At 40.0% G+C, this 12,022-nt stretch overlaps 1 protein-coding gene across 5 annotated transcripts in view; it reads left to right on the plus strand.

Moving 5' to 3' along the window:
* Nucleotides 1-10,487, plus strand: part of R3HCC1L (R3H domain and coiled-coil containing 1 like) — an 85,209-nt gene extending 74,722 nt beyond the window's left edge. For all 5 annotated transcript variants that reach the window (XR_004302686.1, XM_032432354.1, XM_032432355.1 and 2 more), the window contains 2 exons: nt 255-395; nt 9,607-10,487. Coding sequence is in view for 4 of the 5 variants with exons in the window: in XM_032432354.1 (XP_032288245.1) it covers nt 255-395; nt 9,607-9,674 (209 nt within the window). In the remaining variant the exon portion in view is untranslated. The remainder of the gene's footprint in view (nt 1-254; nt 396-9,606) is intronic.
* The last annotated feature ends 1,535 nt before the right edge of the window (nt 10,488-12,022 follow it).

Consider the following 12,022-nt stretch of genomic DNA (forward strand, 5'->3'; position numbering starts at 1 on the left):
CTGGTTTACCTCAGTGTTGAACTGTTTGCAAGGGTCACTGTAGAAATTGTGTTAATACAGATAACGAAGCCAGGGTTGTTTGTGTTTTGCCATGTTAGTTTCCTCTGATCATCATCTATTGGCCTGTGTTAATTACTGCTGAGGCAGCCCTTGTTAGTCTATTTTATATGTTAATTACAGAGTTAAATCATTTGGTGCTAGATTTCTCTTCCTTACTTGCTTCTGCTCCCCCCCACCCCTTTTTTCCCTTTTAGAGTTCCTGCAGCCAGCCAAGGAGCGTCCTGAGACTTCAGCAGCCCTAGCCAGAAGGTTAGTCATCAGTGCCCTTGGGGTTCGAAGTAAACAGAGCAAAACTGAAAGGGAAGCAGAGCTCAAGAAACTGCAGGAAGCCCGAGGTGAGTTGAAGTGATGGTGTTCCTCTCTAGTTCTCTAGACTCACTGTAAGGCATATGTTTAAAAAAAAAAAAAAAATGAATGAAGCCCACTCCATTTCCTAGAAGCCTCTCAAGTTTATTAAAATTGTTTTCATGCCTTATGTTTAGGGGGAAGACATTTCAGGATTTGTCCTCCTGTTCCACACACCAAGGCATCCTAATCCATGCTCTGTTTTCCAAGAGATAGGTTTGGGCTTTTCAGCTCATCATCCATGGCTTTTTCTATAGTTCTTGCTCTAAAGTCTGAGCAAAATTTTCCTGTGAAGACAAAGGAGTCTCCCAGGCAGAAAACATTTGCTGTAGTTTTACGGGGCCATGATTGCCATGATATTATCTAATGGTTTAGATTGCAAGTAGAAGACAGATTAAGGAAAAGCCAGCAACTGACATGGACGATAGTAACTGTAGGAGGTATTTTTTTCTCTAAAGACAGTCTTGAGTGGCTCCATTAGAGTACATCTAGATTAACCTATCTTCTGATTATTTTGCAGTACCTACGAGTTCTTAGAAAATATTTCCACTGATCCACAGCAGGGTTTTTTTTCCCCTGTAGTTTGGAATTGAGGTTAAAATCTCTCTCTTCCCTCTTTCTAGGCTGTTGACTTATATGTAAAGGTCAGGGACTCTGGCTTTACACTTAAGTACTTTTTATCAACCTTCCAGGCTTTAGTCTCATTGCCTGAGCCCACGATCTCTGGAATCTGCGAAGGCAATTTATTCTGAAAATTCCACTTACCAAAAAGTAACTTCATTTTTCCATTAAACGAATTGAAGTTTCAAACTCCTTGTTTATTGCCGGTCTAACAAGGCCATTAATACTTCCTGTTCACTCTGCTGTGGTGATAGCAGGCAGCTTGCGGACTCTCAGCTGCACTGGCCAGATAACCAGTGACAGAGTGTGTCATGGCAGGTGCTAGAGTTTCAGCATGGAACCCAGCTAATTTTTGAAACCTTAATGATTATAATGAGGCAGTTTTGATTTTTCCAATGCATGTTCACTCAAAGGCCCTTTACAGATTATATAGAAACTGTTTTTTTATAGATGGCAATAATAGAACTAGAGTAAAGGTGAATGTGTAATACCCTTAACCCTTTAGTAGTTGGTTATCTCTGAAGAAAGTGCTTTCTCTCTGATAACCACAATTATCTCAGAAGATCAGTAGAGGGAGAAGATCCGACTCTTTGTGCAGTGTCTGATGCTTCCCTACCCTGTGTGTGTCACATTAACTGGAATGCTCCATGTACTGTGGTAGGCATTTTGCACAGGTACGTTTTGAGTATTGCCCTCTGTTTTTCTGTAAGCACATTAGCATACAGCTTCATTTGAAGTATTTGTTTTAAATGCCCACTTACCCAGCGGACATTTCAGTGATGTAATTAAAAATGGCTCAGTGAGTACTCTGTTATTTACTTTTTAAAAGAAAGCCTTTAGGGGCGCCTGGGTGCCTCAGATGGTTGGGCGTCTGCCTTCGGCTCAGGTCCTGATCCCCGGGTCCTGGGATCAAGCCCCACATTGGGCTCCTGGCTCAGCGGGAAGCCTCCTTCTCCCTCTCCCTCTGCCTCTTCCCCTGCTCATGCTCTCTCTCTCTCTGTATCTCTGTGTCTCAAATGAATAAATAAAATCTTTTAAAAAAATAAATAAAAGAAAGCCTTTAGTTGTGAATGGAGACTCACTTTGGTGCTGAGGCTGTACAGATTATAGAAGATTCTTCCTTTATTATGCTTCATAGCTCTCCCATTCTTCATATCTGAGAAAACGCATGTGGAAAATTTCTGATATATCTCTTTCTGACTTCTTTATGCTTTAGGCAGATATTCTTGTACCTGCCTGCAAGAGTTTTTTCTTTAAAAAAAAAAAAATTTTGTTTTTTCCTGTGGAAATTAAAAGTACCATTTAGGTATTAAACAGAGCAGATATTCTTGTTCCACATCTTCTTCCACTGTGGGGGCGGGGGAGAGGGATCAGTACAGCATAGTGGATAACATTAGGTTGTGGCAGACTGCCTACGTCTATCTCCAAGCTCTACCATTTACTGTCTTGGTGGCCTTGGGCAGATTACTTATTCTCTGGAGGCCTCTGTTTCCTCATCCATAAAATGGAAATGAAGTGAGATAATTCACAAAAGATGCTTAGTCATCTTCAGAACCCATCGGAATGTGTGCTCTCCTGTTTCTATAGGCCTGTAATAAGTATATGATGAATGTTAGCTGCTGCTGTTTTTAGTAATAGTGGAAATATTATTATATGGTGAGTCTAACACAGATTCCAGTGCATGGAATCTTTTTCAGTACTTTTTTAATTTTAAATTTCCTGTGATACCCTATCAACAACATTTGGCATTTCACTAGGCACTTCTCTTCTAGCATTGTGCTCTTATTTGGGAGAATTAGAGAGATGGAAAATTTTTGTTCCTTTACTTAAGACTTACAATCAAGTGAGGATACCTGCCTTCAGTAAGGAAGAAAATATGATTTTAAGCAGTTGTTTTTCTTCTCACTTCAGTTCTGAAGAATTTTTTAAATTCCAATATAGTTAACATACAATGTTAAGTTAGTTTCAGGTGTATGATATAGTGATTCAGCAATTCTATACATTACTCAGGCCTCATCAAGATGAGTGTACTCTTAAATCCCCATCACCTATTTCACCCATCCCCCCACCCAGTGCCCCTCTGGTAACCATCAGTTTGTTCTCTATAGTTAAGAGTCTGTTTTTTTGGTTTGTTTCCTTCTTTTCCTTTTTTCCTTTGTTTTTTAAATTCCACATATGAATGAAAAATCATATGGTTTCTTTTGCTTAGCACTACACTCTCTAGCTCCATCCATGTTGTTGTAAATGGCAAGATTTCATTCTTTTTTATGGCTCGATAATACTCCCTTGTATATATACACACCACCTCTTCTTTATCCATTCATCTATTGATGAATGCTTGGGCTGCTTCCATAATTTGGCTATTGTAAATAGTGCTGCAGTAAACATAGGGGTGCATGTATCCTTTCAAATTAGTTTTTTTTTTTTTTTAAGATTTTATTTATTTATTTGACAGAGAGAGACACAGTGAGAGAGGGAATACAAGCAGAGGGAGTGGGAGAGGGAGAAGCAGGCTTCCCGCGGAGCAGGGAGCCGGATGCGGGGCTCGATCCCAGGACCCTGGGATCATGACCTGAGCCGAAGGCAGGTGCTTAACTGACTGAGCCACCCAGGCGCCCCTCAAATTAGTGTTTTTTTTATTCTTTGGATAAGTACCCAGTTGTGTGATTACTGGATCGTATGGTAGTTCTATTTTTAATGTTTTGAGGAACCTCCATACTGTCTTTCACAGTGGCTGTACCAGTTTGCCTTCCCACCAACAGTGCACAAGAGTTCCTATTTCTCCACATCCTCACCAACACTTGTTGTTTCTTATGTTTTAGATTTTAGCCACTCTGGCAGGTGTGAGATGATATCTTACTGGGGTTTTGATTTGCATTTCCCTGAGGATGAGTGATGTTGAGCCTCTTTTCATGTGTCTTTGGCCATCTGTATGTTGTCTTTGGAGAAATACCTGTTCAAGTCTTTTACCCATTTTTAATTGGATTGGTTTTAGTTCTGAAGATTTTAAGATTAAAAGCATGACGGGGTTTTTGTGATTAAAAGGTTGGGAAGGCAACTCCAGGCAATGTAATAAGTTATGATAATTCCATGATGGAAAATATATCTCCAGTTTAGAGCTGGCCTAGGGAAGTTAAGTACCTGGCCTAAAGTTACCTAGTTGGTAAATTGAGAGGAGGCATTTGAACCAAGGCCTCTCTAATTAAAACCCATGCTCTCTCCACAATACTGTAATCCCTCTTGAAGGACTTTTGTAGTAATTAACATTTTTTTTCCCCAGGGGGGAAAAAACAAAAGAATTTTTAAGGTCTTTAGAAAGTAAAATACGGCAAGTTTTTTTTTTTTTTTTTTTTAGTTTTCTGTTCCAATGGTTAGCAACTTTCACTGTCAAAAAATTCTTCCCTAGGTTTAACTTAAATCTGTACAATAGTTTAAGCCAGTTCCCTTTTCTTTTTTCCTTTGTAGAAATAAGGAGCATATGGACACCATCCTGTTCTAATCTTCAGAGATCAAGGGCAGATTATTTAGGAATAAGGGGATCTCGGCTCTAATAGAGTTTTTGCCGTTCACTTCAGCTGTGTTGCCACAGGCTCGTCTCTTACACTCTCTGGGCTCTAGTTTCCAACAAAGCAAGACTAATGCCTGACTTACCCTGAAGAATTTTTTGTGCAGAATCTAAGTTAACGTGTAAAAACGTTTATTTAGAAAGGTGCTTTACAAATTCAGGATACTATTATTTATGTGACTCTTAGAAAATTAGTGTTTATTATAATGAGACAGTAAAGACAAATATGTATTATGTACTGCTGCTTCCCATCCATTATATGACAAACAGTGCTTATCAGTCATGACACTCTTTTGTGAGTTTTGACTTGACCACTGCCAGTTGATCAGAATTAGCATGGAAATTGAAATCTGTGTGCCATCCTGATACAGGTACTTTTATAAATAGTACTATAGAATAGATAGGCTTTTTTCCCCCCCTCACTTGAGGAGTTCTGCTGTCTGGCATAGTGTCTGGTTCATAAAAAGATACTCAATATGTATGTTCATTGAAGAACACATGACTGACATTGGTCACTTTTTCTTCATAAATCTTATTTCATTCATGATTCTACTCTGAACTCTTTTAAGTCCTCTATATTTTTCTTTGTAAAACCCAGAGTTGAACACTGCAAATGAAAACCTTCTCATTAATGAATTTGGGATTTGTGATTTTGAGGTTTAAATACTTCCTGCTAAGTTCCCTCACCTTACTTTGGTCTTCTTACCCTTTTAACGAGAAATCTATCTCTTAGTCCTTCATTAAAAAGGAGATTCAAGGGCGCCTGGGAGGGTTAGTTGGTTAAGTGTCTGACCCTTGATCTCACACCAGGTCTTGATCGAGTTCAAGCCCTGTGTTGGGCTCCACAATGGGCATGGAACCTATAGATAGATAGATAGAGAAGGAAAGTAAGAAAATTTTTTTTTTTTTAAAGGAGATTGAGAAAGTAACATTACCCTGGGAAGAATCAAGAAAAAAGAAGTACCCAAATCATTTTAAGCAAGTCATATTGTGTATATCTGGAGGATAAGAACTTTAGTTTGTAGGTCTTAGAACATGGGGGAAGTGATGTTTAGTCCAGCAGAGCACATAATAGATCAGAGCTGCACAGAGAGCAGGAAATCAAAGCATAGATCATCCTTGGATCCTTTGTATTTGACTTAATCATGTTTTAAGCTAGTGATTCACACAAAACAATAAAACTACATTTTAAAGACCAGATTCAGGAGTATGTATAAAATTTCCCAATGTTTGATTTATCAAAACACTTGATTCCCACCTAAAATTGGAGATAGAAGATATCATTACTTCTCAGAATAAGATACTCTCATTTTCAAAGCGTGCCAAAATTTTATTTCATAACTTCTTTCCATTTTACTCTTGGGGGTAGGTGATTAATTGTCTGGTTCTAAAAGGCATCTTTTGGGTCACAGGCCTGAAAGGCAGAGTAAGTAAACAATGATTTGATCCCCTAGTTTGCTTAATTAAATCACTAAGAACTTAAAAGTAAAATCATCCCTATAGAATACTTAGTCAACTGTAATAAAAAAATTTAATCACAACTGCTACCTTTTGAAATCCTATTTAGGCATTCCATTATTCTGCCTTCAAGGGCTCTGCTGCATTGCTGACTCATAATCTGGGTCGTGTGGCATTTTCTTTGTGTCTTTTCTTCCCTAATGTGAAATTCCCTTCATTCTAACCACATTTCTCTTTTCATCTTAATGTGATCTTTTTCTCTGGGATGCAGTATTTATGTGTGTTTTTGCCTTCACCTTCTATTTAGTAAATTTATATCCCTGACCTATATCAGAGATGAAAATGTTAACCCTAGGATTAACTGACTTACCAACTATTGCTAAATAAATAGCACATAGTTCTTTGTGTTGACACTTAATACATTGATGAACGTTCCACTCTCCACAGTTAAATGCCCCCTTAACCCTTCTGTGATCCAGACTATATATTTCCCAGTATATTAATGATTATATAAATACTTCGTAAGCCTAAAATCTAAAACCTTGCTAAAATTAAGAGGTTACTTAAATTACTTCTCAATCTATCAGGTCTGTCAGTCCATAAAAGAAGGCAATTAGATGAGTTTGACCAGACTTGTACTTCAATCTTCATGGTGATTATTACTCTGTAGATAGCTGCCCGGGAATTTTGTGATGATTTTTCTCCATTATTTTCTTAGGTGTAGAAGTAGATTTTGAAAGTTTTAATTTACATCCCTTTTCTTTATTTTCTTTTGAAATGACACCAAATTGGCCCTTTTTTTCATCTTCAGCCCCTTCCGTTCCCTCAGTGATAAGTGGTGATTCAGTCACCTCATTTAATAGAATTATTTCTGCCAGTTGATTTCTCATACTGGGAAATGAAAGTCTGCAGGGCCAGCTCATGTGTGCTGTAGGTTAATCACTTCATATGAATTTTTCTCTTCTTCCTTTAGTTCCTTGCCCTTATGGCTGCTGTTGAGCTTTCTCTTTACTTAGTTTACTTTTCTTAATTGTTGGAGGTAAAGTTAATAGGAGCTCTTTTCATGCAGTCTGTCAGCTATTAATCTGCTTTCCTTTCTCTTTTTATTAAAGGGATGACATGCTTCCTTATCTTTCTGACAATACATTTTTTTTTTTTTTCCATTTTTCTCTTTTCTTTGTAGATACTTTCAGATGTCAGGACAGTGGAAAGTATGCTGGTTTAAGAATTAAGGATCCACGTTCCAGCTTTAGTTTTTCGCTGGTTATGTAACCTTAGGCAAGTCACTTAGCTTCTCCAGGCTTCCATTTCCTCTTTTAAAAAGTCCTTCTCTACTCATGTTCTGAATTTTGGAATGTGTGCCTCACATTGCTACTCTTTCCTTATGTTTCTCAGTTTGTGTCCCAGCGTTTACTGGTTTCTCATAATGGCTTACCACCAGAGTTGCCCCTTATATTTACATATATTTGGCAATAGAGATTTATAATCTTTGATTAGAAAGCGTTAGGGTAGAAAATGTTTCAGTATTCTAAACTTTTTCAATTTTAGAAAGATAATATGGTTATCTTAATATATATTTCATAGCACCAAAATCAAACACACTAACAATATTTCTGCCACAGAGTGTATAACTGTTCCATAAAATGACATATATAAGACTATAAGCAGCTTCTTATTTTTTCAGGTTATATTTACCACTAAATGAGTTTTGGCCCTAAACTTTAAAAAAAAAAAATTGTTTTCAGAACTGCTTTGATTTTGGAGTTGTGGTTTTATGGACAGCCATTATATTTTTCTATTGCATCTGGATCTCTTTTCTTAGAACTTCCCAGATAGCCTTTCTGATTTAAATTTATGTGCTTATTGAAAAATTTGAGTTCTGGTAGTTCACTTTCCTGGTTTCCTCACTTTTTCTAGGAATCCAGAACCAGTTTTTGATGGCTTTCGGCCAACACTGCTTCTTTTTTTTTTTTTTTTTTTTTTTTTTTAAGATTTTATTTATTTGAGAATGAGTGAGACAGCTAGAGACAGAGCACAAGCGGACGGGGAGGGGCAGAGGGAGTGGCTGACTCCCCTCTGAGCAGGGAGCTTGATTCTGGGCTACATCCCAGGACCCCGGGATCATGACCTGAGCTGAAGGCAGACACTTACCTGGCTGGGCCGCCCAGGTGCCCCTCATCCAGCGTTGCTTTTACCTTTAGATCCCCTTCTAGCTTTACCCAGTTTGTAAGAATCAGAACCGAAGTGCCTTCCTAAGAAACCCTGGAATCCTTTAGACAAGCCAGTTTTCCTTAGTGCTGTCTCCCTGGAGAATCCCAATCCCAATTCAAGTCTGTCTTAAAGCCAAGTCACAAGGCACTGAATTAATTAGCCTTCAGTTTGGAATTTGATGACTGCCCCCCCCCCCCTTTTTTGCCTCTTGTTAGAACTTTGCTGCTATATTCGGATAATGCCACAAGGTGGTGCCCAAATAGCAGTGAATTTCTCTTTCTCACATTTCCAAGTGCCAGTCAACTTCCTGACCAAGTTCTTTGCCCTTAAAGTACAGTCAGATATTTAGTAAAGGAATTTTATAAGGGATTCTGCTGATTTGGATAACATAGCAAGTGTTAACTCTAAACTCACCTTGATTTCTATAATAATTCCCCTGGTTCATGACTTGCAAAATCTTTTACAGACATTATTTGAAATAATAGTCCTTGAGAGGAAGCACTTAGGCTTATCATGTACATTTCATTATAAAGGTAAGTGATTAGCCATGAAATTAGAACTAGTATTGTGGCACCTAACGAAGTGTTTACGACACTTGATCGTGTATGGTCTGTACTGTCTCAGGTTTTGGTAAAAGTATTAAATGGAAACCAAGCTTGAAGATGGATTGCCCAGACTTGTGTTTTTGTTTTGTTTTTAGAAATAGTTCTTTGTCTCCCTTCATTGTATGTGGTCATTTTTCCATGTTGGAATTGTGCATCCCAGAAGATTTTGGCTCCTGGAAGTACTCTTAAAATACTGAAATTTGATTTGCCTCTGAAATATTTTTTCTGATATAACTAAAGCCCAGTGGCTATCATTTCCATTTGAGCAAGAAGGCAGAAGAATATTGAAACATACTCTCTATCCCTATTGAAAATTTTTAAACATCAGTGAAGTGGAAATAACAGGCAATTATTGAACCACTAACACAGTAGAGAAATGGAATTAAAATAAATACATTATCAGCAAGACTGGATTGTGGAGCCCAACAAGTGGCTGGAACCCATGACCCTCCTGAGATCAGGACCTGAGCTGAGATCAGGAGTCGGACGCTTAACCGACTGAGCCACCCAGGTGCCCCACTCCATAGACTTTTTATTTCTGTTAGCCCCAGATCTTTCTCTTTATTATAAAGTACTAGGAAAGCACTTGGAAAGTTAAAAATATTAGGTCTTGGAATCAGGTGAGAGAAGACCAGGAAATCCTCCTGTCTCATGATTAAAGTTTGCTTATAATTTGGATTAAAGGAAAGTCCCTGGTGGTATGAAGTGTACTCCCACTTTGAACACTGTCCTTACTTCCAGAGAGAAAACGACTGGAAGCCAAGCAACGGGAAGATATCTGGGAAGGCAGAGACCAGTCTGCAGTTTGAACATCATTCAACGAAGGGGATAGTTCTATGAATTCAGAAAATATTTCCATAGTTTTCAGATAGGAGGATCCTTCTAGAGTTCTGTGTACATGCAGAAGTACGTGTTAATGAAAGAAAGAGAGAAAGCCATCAAGACGGGCACTGACTGGGTACAGAAAGAAGATGGACTCCTGTCCATCTTCGCTTCTAACTGCAGTTCTTTGGAACTGCCCTACTGTGCTGGGCGTAGAAGGGCGCCATCAGCCAGGAAGCTGACTTGTGACAGCTTGGATAGGACTTCCGAGAGTCCTCTGGGTGGGGCAGGTCCCATCGTTCGCCTGGCTCACACGTCTAAGATGTCTGAAGAAGATACAAAACAGAGGATTCAAACCTGCGATGATGGGAGATTTCGGCCCTGCAAAGGCAGCGTGTTCCTTCGGGCCTCACAGAACTGAGGGCTGGTGGAGGGAGCAGTTAGTACAGAGAGATGGAACAGTGTCTGCACAGAATCGACACTGTCACGTGCAGAACTGCAGCGCCGGTGAGCTGCGGCGGAGGTGGGTGTTTGGACTGAGCGGGGGCCTGGGGCTGCTCTAGCAGCAGCCAGTGGTCTGCCAGCTTCGGTCCTCACGGGAAGCCAGCCGTGCGTGGAAGCCGAGCGCTGGTTCCAGAGGAACCGTACTGTCATGTTGTGAGAGGGAGACATTAAAGCTCATTTTATGACATACATCACTCTGCTCTTTGTCAATTTTATCATCCCCACAAAATAATTGGAGAACAGCTCTCCTCGGATCCTCATCCCTGTAGTGCTGTGCATGGGTTCAGGGGCCTGCTGGCTCTGTTGAGCCCCACTGAGTAGACTGGTGCTCCCCTCTCTGCCCCAGAGTGTACTACAAAAATGTGTCTCTCGGGATTGGCATGTGGTAGCTCCCCTCCCCTTCTTGCCCTCCCTGTACACCCCCACCCCGGCCTCTTGCCTTCTCCTATTTCTGTCACACCTGACATTCTGCAGAAGGCATCTGGCACTCAGCATGTTCTTGGTATCATCTTCCCAGCCTGTGCCAGAGGCGCTTGGCAAGCAACACCAAACCATGCATTACAGTGAAGAGTTGCCAGAATAAAACACCTCTGGGCAGTGAGAAATTTCCTGAAAGGACACTGACAAGTCTGAGCCACCAGTTTAGGCTTTATCCATCTTCTACCTGCATTCTCATTGCTTTTGGAAAGAAGTTCTGCACTGAAGAAATGGTAGTGCTAGGCCTTAAGAGGCTGAGGTAGTAAGAAATAGTGTCAATTGTGCTTTCATTGAGGGCAACAGCCTCCTATTTGGATGATTTCATGCCCATGACAATGATGGAGTATTAGCATTGCCTAGAACATGGTGGAGTCGGGGATCTGTTCAAATGCTCCTCAAATGACACTGGCCTTGGTTCTTAGCTGCTCTTCTGGTCTTGGAGCCCTCTTGCAGTTCTTCAGCATTGTTTTTCTCATTCTTGGTCAGTTCTGAAAGTGTCCCTTGTTCATATTCAGTGCTTCCTTTTCAAGTTTGGAGGATTAAAAAAATCCTTCTCTTGACCCTCTGTCCTAGTACTGCCTAGACCAGTGCACCTCTCTTTGGCTGCTAGCTACAGGATTTGTGCTCTGGGTCTTCACAGAACAGACTTTTGTAAGATAGGCAGGTCTGGTTGGATAATATGGCTGCATTGGAAAGGAAAGGCAGGGATTGTAGCCAGGCTTCATAGTGAATGGTATATTTCTGAGGTATACCTTTGCTCTGTTTTGATTCTTCAAGGCTTAGAGTGACCTTGGGCAGTAAAAAAGATGATTGTTCCTATCACTTGTCTTTGAGGTGCTTCCCCTTTCTGATAGCATTCTGGCTTTTAAAGGCCTTGTTAATGGTCACATAAAGCCACATGTTTATTACCCAGTTTCCTTGTATTAGTCATAACTTCATGAGGTACTGTTCTCATTCTGTGTACTAGGTGGCTAGTAGCATATGCTTTTTTTCAGCCACCCTCGAACTTTCAGATTTATCCTTATAATTAGACCCAGAAAAGGGATTTGTTTTTAGCTAATACTGAAAGCTGTGGAGTGTTGCTGCTTCTGCCATTAGTAGAAAATGTGCTTTTTAGTTATATTTTTCCAGTTGTTGGAATTGTATACTGGGTGGAGGTAAGAGGAGCTGCCATGGCCTAGCATGGACTACACTGAGCTTGTCCAGATGGGAACCAAATCCTTGGCCACATCTGAACGGTGCCTTCACAAGCTGAGCTAATTGGAGAGCACCCTGTAGCTGCCACTGGCTCCTTTGTTAGATATTCCAGAAGATTGCGAATGCGTTCTGCGAGGTGTGTTTGTTGCTTCGCATA

The sequence above is a fragment of the Phoca vitulina genome, unplaced genomic scaffold (assembly GCF_004348235.1).
Source record: "Phoca vitulina isolate PV1807 unplaced genomic scaffold, GSC_HSeal_1.0 scaffold48, whole genome shotgun sequence".
Classification (NCBI taxonomy): Eukaryota; Metazoa; Chordata; class Mammalia; order Carnivora; family Phocidae; genus Phoca; species Phoca vitulina.